Raw genomic sequence first — 21,945 nt, 5'->3', positions numbered from 1 at the left:
AAACATAAACCAAGTCTTGGTTGAAGCACTCCTCAATATTTACCGCAAATTAATCAACAACCTTGTGCTTTTGCCTGCAAGAATTGGGTCCGAGGATTTCAATGTAGAAATTGAAATATTCATTAGTCCTTCCAGTGTAAGTCCATCTATATATCAGTATTTTAAGGCCATTTATTAACTTAAAATTGATTGCTGAAGCTGGTATAATTAGCTAGTATAAGTTATTTCCTCCACAACTACTTATGTTAGCTTGTTTTTGATACGTAGGGCTCGGATATTTAATTCATTATACGAATGTAGAAGAATCAGAAACTGTATATAATTTAATTTCCATTCTTTATTTCATTTCACATCCCAAAAGTCTATTTCAATACAAATTATCTATTCCTATAGTTCTCTGAAATCATGTCAATGAATATATCAAATTTCATTCCTTGGATGATTTTTGGTCTTGCATTGACATTGGGAACTATTGCTCCTCTAGCTGAGGCTCGAGCTTTCTTTGTATTTGGTGATTCACTAGTTGATAGTGGCAACAACAATTACCTAGCAACAACCGCCCGTGCTGATGCACCACCTTATGGAATTGATTATCCTACTCGTCGACCTACCGGCCGTTTCTCTAATGGCCTCAATATCCCTGACATTATCAGTAGGTTTCTAATATATGGCATTATTATGTTTTAGTTGATTTATATTTTGATGGTCAATGGCAATGCCATGTTCCTATTGAATCTATCTGTTTAATTAATACTCAATTTTAGGTCAGCAAATTGGTCAATCAGAATCCCCATTGCCATACTTGAGCCCGGAGCTCACCGGAAGAAGGCTCCTTGTTGGTGCCAATTTTGCTTCAGCAGGAATAGGAATTCTTAATGACACCGGAATCCAATTTGTAAGTCAACTGTACATAAATGCCACTCTAATTTCTGACTCTACCTGAAATTCTAACTAATATTATAACTCATGTTTTAAAGGTATGATTTAATTTAATCAATAATGCTACCACATTTGCAGGTAAACATAATTAGAATGTTCAGACAATTGGATTACTTCGAGCAATACCAGCATCGAGTGAGTGCTATTATTGGAGCTCAAGAAACTCGTAGACTTGTGAACAGATCTCTTGTACTTATCACAGTTGGTGGCAACGATTTTGTGAATAACTACTACTTGGTTCCCTTCTCTGCACGATCTCGCCAGTTCTCTTTACCAGATTATGTCAAGTATCTCATCTCAGAGTACAAAAAATTACTACTGGTAATTTCCAGTTCACAATTTTTGCTACAATTTACACGGAATATACTGGTGGTTTATGCAGTCTTTTGCATCTTATTCCGTTATTTCAGAGGCTATACAATTTGGGATCCCGTAGAATTCTCGTAACCGGTACCGGACCACTGGGTTGTGTTCCGGCAGAACTGGCCCAGCGAGGAACCAATGGCGTATGCTCCGCCGAGCTGCAAAGAGCTGCAGCCTTGTACAATCCACAACTCGTTCAAATGCTGAAAGAACTAAACGGAAAGATCGGAAAAACCGTGTTTATTGGAGCAAATACTCAACAAATGCACATGGATTTCGTCGGTAACCCTCAAGAGTATGGTATGATGATAGTCGATGTGACTTAATTAAGTACAAGAATGTATACTTCTACTGCAATAATATCGTTGATAAACAGAACGTACGTGGTCAGTAACATGCATTTGTTAATGAAACGTGTGGCAGGATTTACAACGTCAAAGATTGCTTGCTGTGGACAAGGACCATACAACGGGCTTGGTCTATGCACAGGATTGTCAAATTTATGCCCCAATCGAGATCTCTATGCATTTTGGGATCCATTCCATCCATCTGAAAAGGCAAACAGAATAATAGTTCAAAATATTATGAGTGGCTCCACCAGCTACATGACTCCCATGAATCTCAGCACCGCCATGGCCTTGGATTAATTAATATATGTCGAGATCATGGTTGTCAAATCGCGTATCGTATCATGTATCAGAAATCTAATTTTTCGAATGGTGTATCGCGTATCGTAGGATACGTCTTTTTCAAAAAAATTTAATAAAATAATCAAAATTTTCTAAAAATTAATATTATTCCCAAGATTAATAAAAGAATTTTGTGGTATTATTAGCTTTAAATTATGGTATTACATAATCAAAATTAATCATAAAATTGAGAATCCATATCATTTTCTCTCAACTTTTTATATCATTTCCAAGATCATTGTCAATATTTATATCTCCACTTGTATTATTATTATCACGCAAAATTGGTAGCACATGTTTCTCTTCACTTTCTCCATGCAAAATGGGTAAATTTGGGCAAGTTTTAGTGAACCGGGTTAGGTGACCCGGTTCCAATCTGAAATTTTTTTTTTGGGCTTTGGCCTAAGTTAATAAAATCGTCTCGATTTGTATCGATATTTTTAAGGATATGAACGGATATGTATCATATCATAAGATACATATCAATGTATCAAAAAGTTTAAGATACACTCTATGATACGTATCGTTAGCGACCTGTATCGAATCATATCATATGATACGTATCGGGTATCGTAGGATACTAATAATCATGGTCCAGATCGTCTTGACAATATTTTTATAATGATTTGTTTTGATCATGCGTCTATTTATGATTCTTATGATGTTATTGTATTGAATCAAGTTTAACTGGAATTTGAATTAAGTTATTGTTATATGTGATGATGATGAGTAAGCTATGTTAATTATAGAGATTAATTTACATGGATAACTAAGATAAAATTTATATCTTTCTTCAAAAAGAATATTTTTTTGGGTGATTGGGGTGTCCGGACTAGTTTGCATGCACCTTAACTAGTCTACAGGGCCCATTGAACACCCTAAAAGCTCAATGGGTCAGGTAAGTCATAAATGTGGTTAGAGCTGGCAGTAGACCGTGTCGTGCCGTGCCTAAAAATTCAAGGCCCGTCGTGCCATGGGCAGTGTCTTGCTAAGACCCACAGAAATTCGTGTCTTATCGTGCCGTGTCAGCTCACCAAATCTGAAGGCCCACGGCACAACCCACTATATAGCATGTCATGCCATGGGCCTAGCACGTAGGCTGGCCTACAAATTTTTTTTTAATATTTATAAATTATGGTAATTTTGATTTATTATTAATAATTATTATAAAAATATTTTATATGTTATATTTAATGACATTTTGTACTTATATTAATTAAAAATATATAATGACTATGAAATATAATAAAATAATGAGACATTAAAATATTAATTGAATTTCACCACTTTTTATAACTTATAAGTTATAATTATAAATTACACATACAAACTTAAAAATTAGGATTAAGAATTGACATTAACAATTACATCTCTATTAGAAATACAAGTATAAAAATACAATACAACTATCTCAACTTTGATTCTAGTTTACAAATATTTATATAAAGTTAAATAAGCTTAATTAATTTAGTTGCAAGGAGTAGTTCAACAAATCATTCCCTTCAAAATATTTTAAAGTTAATTAAACTTGAACTTATACTTGTATCATTGATGAGTAATATATATATTTTTCATCCACCAAATGTTACTTATTAATCCCCCTATTTGTAAAATTTGTTTTTCTTCCCTCTAAAATTAATTAAATTGTATTTTAACCCCTAGAATAAGAAAATTGGGACTTTAACCTTGTTACAAAAAATAATTCGGTTAAATGTGTGCCTTAGAAGGTAAGCTTTTCATGTCACCCTTACAAAAAATAATTCTTGAGTTTCAAAGTGACTACATTTGATAACTCCTTAATACATATGTAGTCCGAATCTATACACTAGATTTTTAGTAAGTGTAAATATCTTGTAATTTTAAAGATGCATTCAGTGAGATGATAATTGTAATACCATTTTTGAAACTTATGAGAAAATGCGAGCTTTTCGGGATTTTTACAGTGTCTAAATCTAATTCTCAAATACTTATAATCCAAGTTACTAGATTACATCTAAATGCATGTTTCAACAATTTGTTACATATAACTTTATTATATATGCAAAATAAAGAAGCCACACATTTTCTTGCTTATATAAACCCTCACTACTTGTATGTAGGCATTCTATTCCAAAGCAAACTTTGAGTTCCTCATTCTATAGTAAGTAGCAATGAGGAATTTCAAATTATTTCTTTTGCTAGTTAATTAATTTTTTTTTTTGATTTCTTGTTTGCATCATTATAATTTCATATTTCTCTATGATTATCGATGTCTATTAATATATATTCTATATAGAAATGAGATACACAACATTTGTTATTGTAACCAAAGAATACCTAGTACTAAAAATTCTTAACACTATATTGTTTTGCTTCAATTTTCTTATTGTTTATACATTTACATGGTAAACTTTATATAGATATGAAAGAAATAAAAAAAATTCCCCTTTTTTTAATAGGAAATTCAACTATAACAATGATGTCCGGAGGTTCTTCTAGCTTAGGTGAAAATGTTAACCAAATTTCTGCCCTTGTTGTTGATGATGACCCTGTCATCCGCAAACTTCACTCTGCAATGTTGAAGTCGTTCGGAGTGAATTTTCAACTCGCTGTAAATGGGAAGGAAGCTGTTGATCTTTACCGTTCCGGGGCAAACATTGATATCGTTTCCATGGATATGTAAATGCCTGTGATGAATGGAATTGAGGTGTATATATATATTTTATGTTATCATATTTTTATTACAACAAGAAGCAGAAAATATTGTCCTTGTGAAAGAAAAATTGAACCATGTTTTTCACTACTATATAAACAACAGGCAACAAAGGAGAGCTGCGAGCAATGGGAGTGATAACCATTATCGTGGGTGTGAGCTCTCCCTGTTCAGATGAGGAGAGGGAGGAATTCATTTCAGCTGGTTTAGGCAGATGCTATGTGAAGCCATTGACCCTGGGGAAGATCAAGTCTCTTCTTGAAGAGATGAAGAATTGAATCAAATGAGAATACAGAACCATGAGATCCATGAACTCAATTAATTCATTTCTTGATACGGGTTATCAATGGTTCATTCTCTCTTTTTAATTTTATAAGTGATGAAATCCAACTGAAGCTAATTATGATTAGCTTTAGCGATGAATAAATTTGTGCTTGTTTGTTTGTTTTTCTTTTTAAGGTTATGTAACCATGTTTGCATGCATGCAACTTAATGTTGAATAAAAAAAATAAAAAATTGAATGTTTCCTTCCTCTCCCCTTATTCTTTCGTCTCTTCTTTCGTACCTTAGTTCATTCTTTTAAAATGGCCCAGACATTATTTATAGTGCTAGGGTTTCAGGGGCACTTTTGGAACAATTTTAGATATGAGTTAAATTAAGAAAATTCGGATAAAATTTATTAGAAAACACCTAGAACTTGGATTCCTCCACACGGGCCGTGACACTCATTTTGCCATTCCACAACACGTCTCATTCTGTTTACGCACCTGTAGCCTTACCATCGCAACATACAATTTGTAATGTCGCGGCATGCGTCCTTCTTCATATCTAGTGCAAACCTGAGGCATTACCGCCGTGGTGCAAGCTTTTGAATGTCGTGGCGTGTCTCTTTGCCTCAAATCAGGCATGATAACTCGCGAATGTGGCAAAGTTGTGTATGGATTGTAGCCCTTCAAGTCAGCTTTCTGATGCTTTAAGAATTGTCCAAATCCAAGGTCCATAGCTCTCAAGTTATCGTAAAAAACATGTTTCAAAAGTCGCTATTTGCATTCAAATCTTCTAGTTTTATTCAAATATTATTTTTAGGCACCTATGACCTAAAAATACACCAAATATACATGTGATTACGAAAAAAAAACACATTTAGAACACAATTAAGTAGAATTATACAAATTAAACCTAATTTCCCACAATTGATATCAATAAATCACTAAGTGTATTTTCAAGAACTTATCACTAACTATGTATATAATTAACCAAATGTAACAATGTTGAGAGTATAAAATATAAAACATAGTATAGGTTGGAGAGTACAACATGCCACAATATTCAACTAACAATGAAATAATTTTCACATATTTTGCTGAATTTTTTTTTTTTTTTTTTTACAAGCAATCGTCTTATAAAAATATTAAATAATTTAGCCAATACATATAAATAATTTATTTAATATTGTTCACAAATCCAAAAATTATGAAATTGATCCAATAATTCTAAAATAATATTAGAAAATATTTTGAAATTTGTATGGCTCCAAAAGCAACCATACAGGTGTCACTCTCGCCACCATGAGCATGTGGGATTCGGTTGGAGCATCCATCAGGGTGTGCGGGTTAGTGGACCTGGTTTGGGGTTTGTTTGGCTGGTTTGATAGGGTTTGGCAGGTTTGACCCGATTTAGTGAATTGGGTTATGTGCCTGGTGGTTGGGTCGAGCTTTCGGGTCAGGGAAACCCTAAAAAAAACTAGGCGTCGCGAATGGGACGTTGTGGACCCGTTCTACAAGCACTAGTGATTCCAACTACAGGGGTGTGAGCTCGAGGTTCACGCCGCTAGCGGTCCGGATGTGGAAATGAAGACTTTGATGTGGCAAAGTCATCTTGATTCGTTCTGATTTGTAATTTGAACGGCGACGAAAGAAAAGGGCAGCATGGTAGCAACGATCAGAAATTCGGTGCTTAATAGCCAAAATTTGAAGGTCTTGGATTCGTGTCCCATGAACCGCGAGATCGGCTTTTTATTTATTTATTTAATTATTATTAAAGGTTTAATCAAACACTAATCAAACCCTAGAATTCAGAATTATAAAATATGTTTATAATCTCAGTAGTTAGATTTCCATAATATAAATTTTCAGGTTCTATTATCTAATACGTGTAAACGAGGAAATTCAACACCCAAATAATTACAGGATCACGTATAGATGATAGGACATTCAATCAACAATTTAGGATTTTATGAATGTTTGTTTGAGCCATGATGTGTGCAAGATTTGTTGAATAGCTAACTAATCTTCCTCTTACAAACTGCTCTCAACGACGGCTTTCAAATGAGTAAAGCGTATGTTAATTTATTTTGGAAAAGGGACCTAACCAATATATAATGTTTTATTGGACCTTCCCATTATGGGCCTAGTAAACCCAAAAGCCCACACTTTTATCGTCAACTCAAATTATTCAATAATGATGTGTATTGAACTATAATTTATGATCACATTAAGCCCGGTAAAAGCATCTTATAGGACTATACTTTTACCCGGTTTTGTTAAACTAAAATATAATTAATGTTAGCCCATAATTAGGAAATTTTCTAACAAAAATAATGATGTTAACGATGTGTCTTAGTAGGTAAACTTTCGTGTCATCCTTAATAAACATACAAGTTTAGAAGTTCTTTTAAGTTAAACAAATGGATTTTGTTTCCATTGATAAGATAAATGGTGGGCGTAAATCTGCTAGCGGACTTTCGTATTTCTCAAGTTTAAAACCGACTACATAAATGACTCCTTAATACAAATGTGGTCCGAATCTATACACTAGATTCTGAATAAGTGCAAATATCTTGTAATTTTAAAGATGTATCCAATCAGATGATAATTTTAATAGTATTGTTAAAACTTCTGAGAAAATGCGAGCTTTTCGAGATTTCACAGAATCTAAATCTAATTCTCAAGTACACATAATCCAATTTACTAGACTACATCTAAATGTTTCAAGAATTTGTTTCATGTAACTTTATTAGATGCAAAACAAAGAAGCCACACATTTTTATTGCTTATATAAACCCTAACTAGTTGTAGATGTAAGCATCCTACTCCAAAGCAAACTTTGAGTTCCTCATTCTACAGTATGTAGCAATTAGGAATTTCAAATTATTTCTTTTGCTAGTTAATTAAATTCTTTTTTATTTCTTGTTTATATCATTATAATTTCATATTTCTCTATGATTATCAATTTCTAACATTAATAAAGTAGTTTCTGTTTGCCATTTAGATTTTAGCCTTGTCTGCTAATATATATTCTATATTAAAATTAGATTTATAACATGTTCATGTCAATAGAAATACGTGTATGACTATGCTAGTACTAATAATTCTTACAATATATTGTTTTGTTTTGATTAAATTTTTTATTGTTTATACATTTTGCATGGTAAATCTCATTTATTAATTTTACTTTATATGGATATGAAAGAAATTAACAAAATTTTACCTTTTTTTTTTTAATAGGAAATTCAACTATAACAATAATGTCCGGAGGTTCTTCTAGCTTAGGTAATGTTTCCCGAATTTCTGCCCTCATTGTTGATGATGACCCTGTCATCCGCAAACTTCACTCTGCAATGTTGAAGTCACTTGGAATTCAATTTCAACTCGCCGTGAATGGGAAGGAAGCTGTTGATCTTTATCGTTCTGGGGCAAATATTCATATCGTGTTTATGGATATGGAAATGCCCGTGATGAATGGAATGGAGGTATATATATAAATATATTTAGAGTAAGGCCATATATACAAACTAATTATATACAAATTATATTTCTTACAAACTGATATGACAACCTTACATGTTTGATATATAATCTTCCATAATCTGTTTAAATTAAAATTATACAATTACATTAAAACATATCAGTTTGAGTTGGTAATTTTGCATGAAGAATTTGTATAGTATTATTATATTTGACTTGCTTAGTTAGAAAAAAATAATTGTTATATGTAGAGAGGCATTCCAATAATGAAAAATTACTTCTAAGGATGCTTCATAAATTTTACCTAGCATATATAAAATAAGCATCCCAAAATGAAGTTTTAATATATATTATCATGCAAAATAATATAAAAACAATTTTTATTTTTTTAATTATTTGTAAATCGGCTCTCAGAATAATCTCCAAAAATTATAATTTTAATGTTAATTATGCAACCTCTTGTTTCAATTAATAAAACAATAAATTATACTAGAATTGTAAATCAAATAGGCCAAAAATATTAAATATTGTACCGTATTAATGCAATAAAAAGTACAAGAAGCAGAAAGTATTGTCCTAGTAAAAAAAAAAAAAAAAATGAACCATCTCTTTTTTTTATTAACAGGCTACGAAGGAGCTGCGAGCGATGGGTGTGAGCAGTATAATCGTGGGTGTGAGCTCTCGCTGTTCGGATGAGGAGAGGGAGGAGTTTATTTCGGCCGGTTTAGACCATTGCTATGCCAAGCCATTGACCGTGGCTAAGATAAAGTCTCTTCTTGAAGGGATAAAGTATTGAATCAAATGAGAACCCAGAAGAACCATGAGATCGAAGAACTCAATCAACTCATTTTTTCTCTTTAATTTTATGGAGTGATGAAGTCCAGCTGAAGCTAATTGTGTGTAGCTTTAGCCATGAATAAAGTTGTTTTGTTTTGTAAGGTTATGTAAGCATGTTTGCATGCATGCAAGTTATGTTGAGTCTGTATCTGAGGAAGAGTCTATGTGACTGAACTTCTTCCCTTTTATCTTAATGAAGAATAAAGGCTTATTATGGCTATTTAAAAGTTTTGTGTGAAATGGTTTTATATAATATTGAGCTTGATGCTTTGGAGTGAGCTGGCCTCGAGTCCTCGACCACTCTTTGTCCCTTCCTGGGGTTTGATTGCTGGTTGCTTGTAGGCCTTGTTTAGGCTGTTTGAATTGTTTTTTTATTTTAGCCCTGGACTCTGGGTATGTCCAGTTGTGAGATTTTTTGTTGTTGCACTCCTTTTAGGGAGTAGTTTGTTTCAATTCCTCTTTCTAGTTCTGTCCAGTAACAGGTTGTTTGTAGCCTCTTGAGACGCCCTTCTTTTTTTGGTTTATAAAAGCTTAATTACCAATATATATATATTGAGCTTGATTATGCACAATCGATGGCGTTTATATTTCTTCGGGTTTATGTATTCAGACGAAAAACTGCACAAACATGTTTTTTAAGTAGATTTATTTTTTCTGCCTCAGAAGTGCTTACATTTTTATTCAAGAATCAAGTCATGTAATCTTAAAAGGAAAAACAATAAGTAAAGCATGATTTTGTCATTAATTAAAAACGTGTATTTCATCTACTCACATGGCATTGCCTAATATAAAACGAATTAAGTTATTGAAAAATGTTACATACTTTTTGGATTATAATTAAAAACCCACTTTAAAAATATCACAAAATTCTCCTAACAATATAAAAACCCGGTCATAAGTAAAAGTTTAGAAACTATTAATAGATATTAAATGGTCCGTTTGTTTTGTTATTTTGGATATGATTTTGGAAATAACATTGAGTAGTTGAATAGAGGAGTATTATAAGGTAAAATCTAAAAATTAACAAAAAAACTCCCATAGGTTTACTAATTTAACTAAACACCCTAATATATAAAATTTTTGTAAAATGACAAAAAAACCCTCACCCACCCACAGTGTCAGATTCCGACCACCACCGCCAGAATCTGGTCGAAAAATGGCGTTACAAAGCAGATCGGTCGGATCTAGTGGGTAGGGCGTCGATATGGCCTTTTTCGGCCAGATCCAGCATAGATCTGACCGGAAAAGGCCAGATCTACAGCCAAATTTGGCCGTTGATGGTCGCAAAAGTCCAGATCTGGCCGTCAGCGACGGCCAAAGATATGGCTATCGTTGTCAATCAACGACGGCCAGATCGATGAATTATCTACCAGTTATGGTCGTTTGTAGGTCGTTGTTATAGATTTCGGCCACCACCGACGATGGTTGCTAGAATCTGGCAAGTATGGGTGGGTGAGGGTGTTTTTATTAATTTTTTAACTTTTTTTTTTAGGGTATTATGAAATTAATAAACTTAAAGGGTCTAAAAGTAATTAAAAAAATATACTAATATTTCTTAAATAACAAAACAAACAAGTATTTTGGGAATAGGGATAGAAATTATAAGCCAAACGGAGCCAAAATTTTCTATCATCTTTAATCAAGCAGAAAACTACACGCTAACTCAAGAGGTTGGCATAGCGGTAAAAAATGTTTGTTCTCTTCATTGACTTTTTGGATTTAAACCACTTTAAAACCACTTATCACATTTGTAGTTTACTCTGAAACATTAGACTTGTAGTGTATTCAATAGGTCTATAATTAGCATAATTATTCTAAACATAATTGTAAGTTAAAAATTGTTTAATTTTTTATAATTTTTAATATACTTACATAAGACAAGATTAAGAACATTTCAGACTTTTACAAAAATAGTAAGTGATAAACAAATATTACAATAAGAACGCAAATGTTACTTTCAAATTCTTTTGGACCTAATCAAACTAACCTTAAGTACCGAATTATTTGGACTCCGCACATTACTAAAAGTTACCGTTAACACGTGCAACTCGCGTGCTCTGAAACTCTTATCTTCCTCGGCAAATTTTCAATCCAAAACCGTGTAATAAACCCCCACTCCCTTATCTACACTAAAAAAAGAAAACCCCAAAAAAAAAAAAAAAAAAATGTCGCTTTTCCTCCATTCTCCACTCCCTTTCAAGCCATCGGCACTCTTGAAATCTCATAATAAAAACGGAAGCGTTTTGGTTCGGGCCGCAACGTCCGCTCCACCGCAGAAGAAAACTCGCAGAAGAAGGCAGCAAAAAAGAGGTGNTACCGAATTATTTGGACTCCGCACATTACTAAAAGTTACCGTTAACACGTGCAACTCGCGTGCTCTGAAACTCTTATCTTCCTCGGCAAATTTTCAATCCAAAACCGTGTAATAAACCCCCACTCCCTTATCTACACTAAAAAAAGAAAACCCCAAAAAAAAAAAAAAAAAAATGTCGCTTTTCCTCCATTCTCCACTCCCTTTCAAGCCATCGGCACTCTTGAAATCTCATAATAAAAACGGAAGCGTTTTGGTTCGTGCCGCAACGTCCGCTCCACCGCAGAAGAAAACTCGCAGAAGAAGGCAGCAAAAAAGAGGTGATGATTCTTCATCTTCTTCAAATTACGTCGCCGTTTCGTCGGCAGAGCAGGGGCTTAGATTTATATTCATGGAGGAGTTGATGCAGCACGCTAGGAATCGTGATATGGAGAAGGTTAATAATGTCATTTATGACATGATTGCCGCCGGGCTTAGTCCCGGCCCAAGGTCCTTCCACGGGCTCGTCGTGGCCCATGTACTTAATGGCGATGATCAAGGCGCGGTATGAACATAAATCTTATAAGTTTTTTTTTTGGAAGAAGTCAAAAAGAGATTAGTATGACACTTTTTAGCTAAGATTTTAAGAATTTAGAAAGTTAAAATTTTGCTTTTAAAGTGATAAATTCGATTAACATTGTGGTTTGTATAATTACTTACCAACACTTGCGGTAATGGCGGAACCAGAATTTTGATTTAAGAGCCGAAACATAATATATTCTTGTACTATAAAAATAAATTAATACTTAAAACTGAATTATCATGAAAAGTTAACATGTTTCTATCATCGGAATATGCGTAATACTAGACATACTGATATTTAATACTTGACTGAAAAGCACAAAAATAACAGAAGAGATAACATTTGTATACCAAAAAAAAGAAAAAAAAAAAAAATAATAATAAACAAAAGGTTGATCTAATATTTCACAAGTGGAAGGATTGAGAGTAAGGAGGAAAAATGTGGCAAGCTTTCATGTTTCATGATTTTTGATTAAATTATACAATCTACATTACTTAGTCAACTTTTATGATGTTCTTGTCATTTATTAGTGTATATTTGTGTGTATATATGCCGGTTGCTGCTAATTTTATGCTATTTGGTATTGCATTTAGCTCTCCTTAATTTATTGGTGTATATATGCCGGTTGCTGCTAATTTTATGCTATTTGGTATTTCATTTAGCTCTCCTTAATTTATTCAAGGGTTGAATATCTATTCCATAATTGTTTGCGCGGAGAAGTTAGTTGTTTTGGATTAAGCTTAGCATTGGTGTGAGCAACCTTAGTTTCACTGTTCAGTGAAAACCACAGTAATCTATGAAGGATTATTTTTGCTAAGTTGAAATGGGGTGGATTCTATTGGTAAATTACTCCTTCTTATGGAATCAGGTGTAGTCTATGTGGAATCTGTGTGTATATGGGGATTATGAATCCATGAACATGTTTGTATAAATGTATATGTATGTGTTGCAATTTTGATTCTTTGTTTTACATGAGTTGTAGTGACATTACACTGAAGAATTCTTGTTGTTCAAGTGCAGATGCAATCACTCAAAAGGGAGTTGAGTGCAGGTCTCGTCCCTCTCCGGGAAACACTTGTCGCACTTATTCGTTTGTTTGGGTCCAATGGACATGCTACCAAAGGCTTAGAAATCCTTGCAGCAATGGAAAAGTTAAACTATGATATTCGCCAAGCATGGCTGATTCTTGTTGGTACGATATTTTGCTAACTTCATTATTTAAGTCTCATGAATCAATTTCCTTTATACATTTTACAGGATCATATATCTAAGTTGGTTAACTTCATTATTAGAGGAGCTTGTTAGGAACAAGTTTTTGGAAGATGCCAACAAAGTGTTCTTGAGGGGTGCCAAAGGTGGGCTGAGAGCTACCAATGAACTCTATGATCTTATGATTGAGGAAGACTGTAAAGCTGGGGACCATTCCAATGCCCTAGAAATTGCCTATGAAATGGAGGCTGCTGGGCGGATGGCAACCACTTGTCATTTCAACCATCTTCTAAGTGTGCAAGTAAGTTTTCTGAATTTTGTTATCTTTTTAATCAAATTTGGAATTTGTATGCAGAAAGCTTTTTTACTTTATAATTACAGGCTTGGTAACCTTTGGCAATTGGATATTGGTTTAATTGCTATGAATTAATAAGCTACCAGGAAAAAAGTTGTTGTTTGGTTGATGCATGACTGATTGAGCTCAGTAAGATACAACTCTTTTATACTGATGCTTGTTTAAATTTTCTTACTTAATTTAATTGTATGCAATTTTCTTATTTGATTATATGTTAAATATATATTATCGAGGTAATGCTTCTTATATCTTTCCTTGTTAAGTGCATAAATCTTAACTCTTTTTATCAATAATTCTCTTATATCATTGAGGTGCACCCAATATATTTTTGTTATCTTGTTTCTTATATTTTAGTTTATAAAAATTAAAAATTCTAGCCTGCTCTGAGATAATGTTCTGGCTATGCCCATGTATAAAGCATCTGTCAAAATCACTCTAGGAGACATTTGCTATAGTCCATAATCTAGATGTAATCAAGTAATTTTTGTGCCTACTGTTTCTATTTGCTAGCTAAAGATTTTGAAGTTGTTTGAATTGACCTAGCCGTTTTGTTCACAGTTTCTGCAGTACACTGACATCGTGTTTTTCTTATTTTCAGGCTACTTGTGGAATACCTGAAGTAGCTTTTGCAACATTTGAGAACATGGAATACGGAGAAGGTTCACATTCTCTCAATATATTTGTGTGTGCTATTTCATGAATGTTAGGGCATCTTAAACCTTATTGTCATATCAAGAGAAGAATCAGTTTTATGGAAGGCATGCTTGAGATAACAATTGTGCCCTTAATCTTTTTCATAATGCTGTTCTTATGATGATTGGTCTTATTCATGGATGAAAAATTAGCTTTTTTTCACTTTTGCTCAACCCATTGATGAATTAAATTTAAATTTTGGCATTGATTAGATATTTGTTAACATCGAACTACTGCCTTGAATATCAAAGAACTTGTTGAAAGTAAATGGGGTTGATGAGAAAGAAAGTTAATACTTAAACCAGTAAATTCTGTTATTACACTAATATAATTGATTGTTGGGTTTAATGTTTGTTCAAGTTGTATGAAATTCTTAAGATTTTTGTTCTCTATGTCCAAAATTTCTATAGTGCTAAGAATTGTCTTCCCGTTCCAGATTATATGAAACCTGATACTGAGACTTATAATTGGGTGATTCAAGCATATACACGAGCTGAATCTTATGACAGGTGAATTCCTTAAGACATTAATGACAGCAACAGAGTTTTTTTTTAATTCAAAATCTTTTGTTTTTAATCAAATCACAATAAAGTTGGGTTCTTTGGAGGAGGCAGTCTTCATTTAAGTTGTTTGACAGTCTACTTTTATTTAGTTAAAGTATGACAAGCGTATGAATGTAGAATTTTAGATAGTTTGCAATCTTATAATGTGTTTCTCTATCTTCCTTCCGTGTTTGAATGTTAGTATATTTAATAATACCTACTACTTCCAGTCTATTATAACTTAATAGATTTGCTAGACTGCCTTTTGTGCAGAGGTTAGTTAGAGCCTTTCACATGGCATTAGACATTCAAACACATATATATGTATGTATGTATATTACACACACACACACACACTCATACACACTCACACACACTCACACACATATATATGTATGTATGTATGTATGTATGTATGTATGTATGTATGTATATTACTGTGTTTTAACTCAAACCATCTATAAGCAATTCTTTGGTTTGTTGCAAGAAATATAAATAATTTATTTATGGAAAAGGCAAGTGAAAGAAATTTGATGTTTGGGTCAATCTAATTTTATTCTAGCGTTGTGATTTTCACATAACTCATTTCATAGAATGACATTTGTGAGTGATGTTAACAAATCTAGGGTTTCTTGATGTTAGATGTGAATCCCTTGCTTATTAGATTGACAATCTCTTGATATAGGTGCCCATGTGTGTGGGCTTTTTATTGTTAACTGCTTGCCCTATGTTATATCAGATAGAGCTTCTCCTTGTAGGTTTTTTTTTTTTTTTGGTGGATGCAATGTAATTACTCCTCTTTTTTTTTTTCTCTCTCTTCTCTTTCAATTGTGTATAAATTTGAAATATTCTTAACATTTTTTCTTCCAAAAACAAGGTCTCTCATGGTACCTAATTATTAAGGCTATTGATATGTAATGTAGGGTGCAAGATGTTGCTGAATTACTTGGCATGATGGTTGAAGATCACAAACGTTTGCAACCTAATGTGAAAACCTATGCGTAAGCAAATTTTTTCTTTTTTGGTCATCCTTAATTACTAGAATAATATGTTCTTAATAAGTGAATATCTTGTCCCATATTTTCCTGTAAAATAATTTCTGTCAATCCATTTTATTCCAATGGTTTACGAGTGGATGAGGTGGCAAAGGAAATAACTTCATCCAATTTCCTTTTCACATCCATTGGATTGCAATATATCTATGATCAAGAATTTGTGTCCCAATTTAAGTCACAATTTTAAGTTACTATAACCTGACCCTAGTGTTAACTTTTGTTATCTCTAATATGCTATCAATACAAGGATTTGTAGTAGTCATTCCTATGATATTTAGGTTTTAAATGGCAAACCAACACTAGTTATTGCTGTAATGCAGGAAAATTGATGGACACGATTTCATTAATCTTAAGGTGCTTTCAAGGATTCTTTAGCATCTTTGATGGCTTCTAAATTGTTTCTTCTTTTACTTTTTACAACCTATTGGTGATTCTAGCAAGGTGAGACTAGGCATGTCATCATTTATTGCATATATTCTGTTTAGGGTTTTTGTAATTTGGTGTTTTGATCGTCACAACAAATACCCAAATCAAAGGATGATTTTGACGTGCATAGTCACTGAAAGGAGAGTAGTCGAAATACTCAAGACTCCTAATGATTTTTGGTTCATTTTTGAGCTTCTGTTTGAACACTAGTGACAAGGTATGTGTGGATGTATGTAATTGGAGGGAAAGTAAAAGTTTTCTAGAACTATGTTGTTTCTTTTGGGTGGAATGATGAGGGATAAATAGGAAAATTATTGAAGTCAATAAGAGGAATGACACTTCTTCATAAACCCAAATTTAGAGGGGGTATTGGCTTGTTATGTAAATTTTGGAAAGAGTTTGTTCGTAAAGAGCAGATTTATAGGCAACATTGTTTTTGTTGGATTGCAACTTAGGAGTTGATAGTATTCTTCTCATAAATTTGCAAATATATTTGTCCTTGGTTCATGCTAGTTTTTATGGAAAACTTTTCAACTCATTTGCAAATTTTCCTTCTCCTTTTGGATTTTTTATTTTTTTTATTTTTAAATTATGAGAAACAAAAGTTTTATATTATTGAGGAATAGAGGTACAAGGCTGACCAGGTTTTCACATTAAATCAACTCTTGAGTTGACAGTAGCCATACAAAGATGTGTGATTTTGTCTCTGGGATTTGTGACTAACTAAAGAATAAAGGCGAAAGAGTTAACCATCCTATAATTTTGTTTGTGTCATACTGTTTATTTTTGTTGTGTTGTACCTTTATTCTTTTTGGCTTTGATAGATGACATTATATCTTCATTAACAGGTTGTTAGTGGAGTGTTTTATCAAGTACTGTGTAGTAAAGGAAGCTATTCGACACTTTCGTGCACTTAAAAATTATGGAGGGGGAACAACATATTTACATCACAAGGGAAATTTTGGGGATCCACTGTCTTTATATCTACGGGCTTTATGCCGAGAAGGTAGAGTTTCTTGGTGAAGCAATCTCTGATTTCATGCATTTTATTTCTCATTCGTAGAACGTAAAATTGTTGGAGATTTGAAATATGCAGGTAGAAGTTATGATTTATGTGGCCTCACAAATTTGAAATTGTAGGTATGTAATTTCATAGGAAGGTTATAGGGAGTTGAGGCCCCATGTGCAATAAGTTTTTTGCTTTATTTTCATTGTCTCAGCCTATCTCCCAATCTCTTCTTCATTTTCTTTTTTTCAAAAACTTTTGCGTCCAACAAAGCTTGATTCTTAGCTTTCAGTCAAAATTATGAATCTCACAAATTTGTTTATTTTCTTTTTATTTTATTTTTTTGTGTTCTAGAGTTATACATAAGACAAGTTGCCAACAATTCACAAAACAACCAGAGTGAACCAAGTGGAAATTATTTTGAGTTTGATTTAAATCAAAATAGGCTCTTATAAAGCTAATAGCTTGTTTATAGTTAGCCATNGCCCCATGTGCAATAAGTTTTTTGCTTTATTTTCATTGTCTCAGCCTATCTCCCAATCTCTTCTTCATTTTCTTTTTTTCAAAAACTTTTGCGTCCAACAAAGCTTGATTCTTAGCTTTCAGTCAAAATTATGAATCTCACAAATTTGTTTATTTTCTTTTTATTTTATTTTTTTGTGTTCTAGAGTTATACATAAGACAAGTTGCCAACAATTCACAAAACAACCAGAGTGAGCCAAGTGGAAATTATTTTGAGTTTGATTTAAATCAAAATAGGCTCTTATAAAGCTAATAGCTTGTTTATAGTTAGCCATAGTTCTCCATTTTCATAGGATTTCCTCCTTAAGGTCAATCTATATCTCTACGACTTTAGGTCAAAGCAATTCTCTGCATTTTGTGTGATATATGTGGCGGTGGTACTAGGTTTGTCACATCGCATTCATGTTATCATTAAGGTCTTTTTTTCACTAATACTTTGAGATAATGTTTGGGTTACAGTTTGTAGAATTTCAATCTGTTGGATGATTTGCTAGGTTTTAACAATTTTTATATTTATTTCTTTATACATATCCTGAATGTCCCTTTGCTGAATCAGGAAGGATTGTTGAGTTACTAGAAGCTTTAGAAGCTATGGCGAAAGATAATCAATCCATTCCACCAAGAGCCATGATCTTGAGCAGAAAATATCGGACATTAGTTAGCTCATGGATTGAACCTTTACAAGAAGAAGCTGAACTGGGATATGAGATTGACTACATTGCTAGGTTTGGTTCCTAGTCAACATACTACTGATAAATTGCATCAAGAGACTTGTGGTCATAAGTTCTATTTCTCACTCTATTCCCCAAACACCGGTCATTAATCATGTTTTGTATATTATATTACCACGTGCTTGCTACATGGAATTGAAGCAAAGAATGTTGACATTACCAAATAGTGTTATAGAGCACTCAGGACCTATTGGGCTTGCTTCACATGAGATTGGGAGATGGAAATGGGTTCATTAACCAGGTGCATCGTGTAATTTAAATTGGTGTCAGTACAGTAATGAGTGAATTGTAGCTTCAGGCACAGGGCTTTACCTGGAATCTGATTCCCCCATCTGACCTTATATTTGAAACTGAAAAAAGATCCTTTGGGTTGAAACTCATTTATTGATCTTTATTAATTGTTTTCCTTTTTCCTGTGTATATTAGCAATGGCCTAATGCTTGTCTTTCTACATAATTTAGGTACATTGCAGAAGGTGGGCTTACTGGTGAACGAAAGCGATGGGTGCCTCGAAGAGGAAAAACTCCTTTAGATCCTGACACTGTTGGATTTATATATTCAAGTCCTATTGAAACCTCCTTCAAGCAAAGATGTCAAGAGGATTGGAGGATGTACCATCGAAAGCTTTTAAAAAAATTGCAGTATGAAGGACGTGCAGTTCTGGGGGATGTGTCCGAATCTGATTATGTAAGAGTTGAAGAGAGACTAAGGAAAATAATAAAGGGTCCAGAGCAGAATGTTATAAAGCCCAAGGCTGCTAGTAAAATGGTAGTGTCTGAGTTGAAGGAAGAGCTAGAAGCACAAGGTCTGCCAACTGATGGAACTAGAAATGTTCTTTACCAGCGTGTCCAAAAAGCAAGAAGAATTAATCGCTCTCGAGGTCGACCTCTTTGGGTTCCACCTGTGGAGGAGGAGGAAGAGGAGGTCAGCTGCTTGAATAATTTGTCTCTGATTTGTATTTCTTCAATATGATATTCAAAGCTTTTCTCTTATATTATTTTTCTACACTAAGCTTTCTCTAGCAATTGGAGGTTGTAGTAAATTGATATAAAATATAAATGCGTCTCTTTTGGCAGGTTGATGAAGAGCTAGATGAGCTGATTTCACGGATCAAACTGGAAGAAGGAAACACTGAGTTCTGGAAACGTCGATTTCTTGGGGAAGGCTTGAATGATGATCACGATAAGACTATGGACATGAATGAATCAGAACTTCCAGATGAGTTGGATGACGATGTTATAGATGTAGAAGATGCTGCAAAGGAGGTTGAAGATGATGAGGCTGAAGAAGATGAGGAAGTAGAACAACCTGAGACTGAGTCCCAAGAAGTAGATAGGGTTAAGGAGAAGGAAGTTGAAGCCAAGAATCCTCTTCAAATGATCGGAGTCCAGCTGTTGAAAGATTCTGATGAAGCAACTACCACATCAAAAAGATCTAGCAGAAAAATGTCCAAAATGGTGGAGGTATAGAAAGTCAATGAAGTGTGTGCTTCTATTTTCTTGCTATTTAAATTTTTTTTTGGTTGTCGAGGTGAGTTTTTGGGATTAATAACGTGTCAGATATTGGTTTAGTGTTGAAAGGTGCTATTTTGAAGCTAATTGGTGAAATAATTTTCTAGAAAATGGTTTCCCCTCCTACATGTTGGTTTGTCATAGAACTTTACTGAGTTCAACTCAGGGATTTCTAATCATTTTTACATGTTGATGCAGGATGATGATGATGATGACTGGTTTCCAGAGGATGTGTTTGAAGCATTCAAGGAGATGAAGAAAAGGAAGGTGTTTGATGAATCTGACATGTATACAATAGCTGATGCTTGGGGTTGGACATGGGAGAGAGAACTGAAGAAGAAACCTCCTCAAAAATGGTCACAGGAATGGGAAGTTGAGTTGGCAATTCAAGTTATGCAGAAGGCATGTTCCCTTATCTCGTACTTACTTCTGTGCCAACAATCCGTCATATGATGTATTTTGTTTCAGATCTATATAACACTGTTTTACAGTTACTGCTTTCGATATCTGGTGGGCTCTCGTATAAGCATTAGTTCCTAATTTTACGCCAGCAGATTTAAGCTGAACAAAATACTGGAATATGTTTCAGGTAATAGAATTGGGTGGAAAACCTACAATTGGGGACTGTGCGATGATAATAAGAACAGCTATAAAGGTTCCTCTGCCTTCAGCTTTCTTGAAGATCTTGCAGACAACACAGAGTCTTGGTTATGTATTTGGCAGGTAAGAATTTGTTGGCAGTCTTGTCTTAAGAGACTTAAATTAGGATCTTTTGACGTTTCATTTCGATTATAACAACGTTTATGCTTAGCGTAAATTGTTTTTCTTTCATTGCAGTCCCCTTTATGATGAAATAATCTCGTTATGCCTTGACCTGGGAGAACTGGATGCAGCCATTGCAATAGTTGCAGACATGGAAACTAGTGGAATCACAGTCCCTGACCAAACATTGGACAGGGTAATATCCGCTAGACAGATGGGTGAAAACTGAAATTCAGGTTGATAATGCATCACCATAGCTGCAAATATATACAGTCCTTCATTCTTTTTGTATAGTCTGATTTCAAAAATCGAAAGTACCAGTGTCTAGCAGTTGTAGTAGTTCTGTAGCAAGTGTAACATTTTCACATTTTGGCAATGGCAAGTATCAAATGTAAAAGTCTTTTTTTTTTTTTTTTTTTTTGGCTTCTTACTTTGTAGGTATGATCCAGTCCAAAAAATTTTGGACCTACAAATTGTGTTGTATTTGCTCACACCTAATTTGTGTTGGACCAAGATGCCAATAAGTAGTCCAGTTAATTCACTTCAACCCTACCCAACCCAAAGTGCCAAGATTCAGTTAACCCAACCCAACCCAAAGTGCCAAGATTCAGTTAACCCAACCCAACCCAATGCCTTCAATATCTCAAATCGGGCGAGTGGATCTATTTGCTGCATTTTGAATTTTTGATTGTGCTTATTAAGATCGTGGGCTCAACTACTAAAAAAAGTCAACGGGATTCGACTTTCATGTTAGATTTTTAATGTTGATATGGTTATGGTGGTAAGCATTGTTTTAAATTTAATAACCAACACGGGATGAAACTTGACAAAGTGGTCAGGCTTTGGGTTGACCGGTTTAATCGGGTTGATTGGGTCAAATAAATGTTCAAAAGTTTGAAATACAACAAAAATTTTCTTGAAAATACTATAAGTCCTTATAGATTTGAAATCTTACAAAAACACCATAAATTCTATTGTCAGCATCGACAAATTA

At 33.7% G+C, this 21,945-nt stretch overlaps 4 protein-coding genes across 5 annotated transcripts; all 4 read left to right on the top strand.

Moving 5' to 3' along the window:
• The first annotated feature begins 370 nt into the window (after positions 1 to 370).
• Positions 371 to 2,010, top strand: LOC116141248 (GDSL esterase/lipase At5g18430-like). The gene is made up of 5 exons (XM_031426774.1): positions 371 to 652; positions 765 to 895; positions 1,018 to 1,260; positions 1,350 to 1,602; positions 1,726 to 2,010. Exons 1-5 carry the CDS (start codon positions 406 to 408, stop codon positions 1,947 to 1,949), a joined length of 1,098 nt encoding a protein of 365 aa, XP_031282634.1. The 5' UTR covers positions 371 to 405; the 3' UTR covers positions 1,950 to 2,010.
• A 2,436-nt stretch (positions 2,011 to 4,446) lies between these two features.
• Positions 4,447 to 4,961, top strand: LOC116141217 (two-component response regulator ARR22-like). Its single transcript, XM_031426734.1, has 2 exons — positions 4,447 to 4,612; positions 4,789 to 4,961. The coding sequence occupies exons 1-2, from the start codon at positions 4,447 to 4,449 to the stop codon at positions 4,959 to 4,961; spliced, it is 339 nt and encodes a 112-aa protein (XP_031282594.1).
• A 3,248-nt stretch (positions 4,962 to 8,209) lies between these two features.
• On the top strand, positions 8,210 to 9,225 carry LOC116141215 (two-component response regulator 24-like). Its single transcript, XM_031426733.1, has 2 exons — positions 8,210 to 8,434; positions 9,055 to 9,225. The coding sequence occupies exons 1-2, from the start codon at positions 8,210 to 8,212 to the stop codon at positions 9,223 to 9,225; spliced, it is 396 nt and encodes a 131-aa protein (XP_031282593.1).
• Positions 9,226 to 11,390: 2,165 nt separating this feature from the next.
• LOC116141228 lies at positions 11,391 to 21,363 on the top strand. 2 transcript variants are annotated; one of them, XM_031426746.1, is made up of 14 exons: positions 11,391 to 11,576; positions 11,898 to 12,121; positions 13,160 to 13,331; positions 13,432 to 13,649; positions 14,302 to 14,362; positions 14,833 to 14,905; positions 15,862 to 15,939; positions 17,268 to 17,425; positions 18,504 to 18,672; positions 19,140 to 19,602; positions 19,755 to 20,141; positions 20,388 to 20,591; positions 20,779 to 20,912; positions 21,027 to 21,363. In XM_031426746.1, the coding sequence occupies exons 1-14, from the start codon at positions 11,432 to 11,434 to the stop codon at positions 21,178 to 21,180; spliced, it is 2,640 nt and encodes an 879-aa protein (XP_031282606.1). In that variant the 5' UTR covers positions 11,391 to 11,431; the 3' UTR covers positions 21,181 to 21,363. The 2 variants fall into 2 exon arrangements, with proteins under 2 accessions (XP_031282606.1, XP_031282604.1); XM_031426744.1 differs by lacking the exon at positions 11,391 to 11,576 and having other exon boundaries at positions 11,732 to 12,121.
• The last annotated feature ends 582 nt before the right edge of the window (positions 21,364 to 21,945 follow it).

The sequence above is a fragment of the Pistacia vera genome, unplaced genomic scaffold (genome assembly GCF_008641045.1).
Source record: "Pistacia vera cultivar Batoury unplaced genomic scaffold, PisVer_v2 Contig396, whole genome shotgun sequence".
NCBI lineage: Eukaryota > Viridiplantae > Streptophyta > Magnoliopsida > Sapindales > Anacardiaceae > Pistacia > Pistacia vera.
This window is presented reverse-complemented; position numbering and strand designations above follow the sequence as displayed.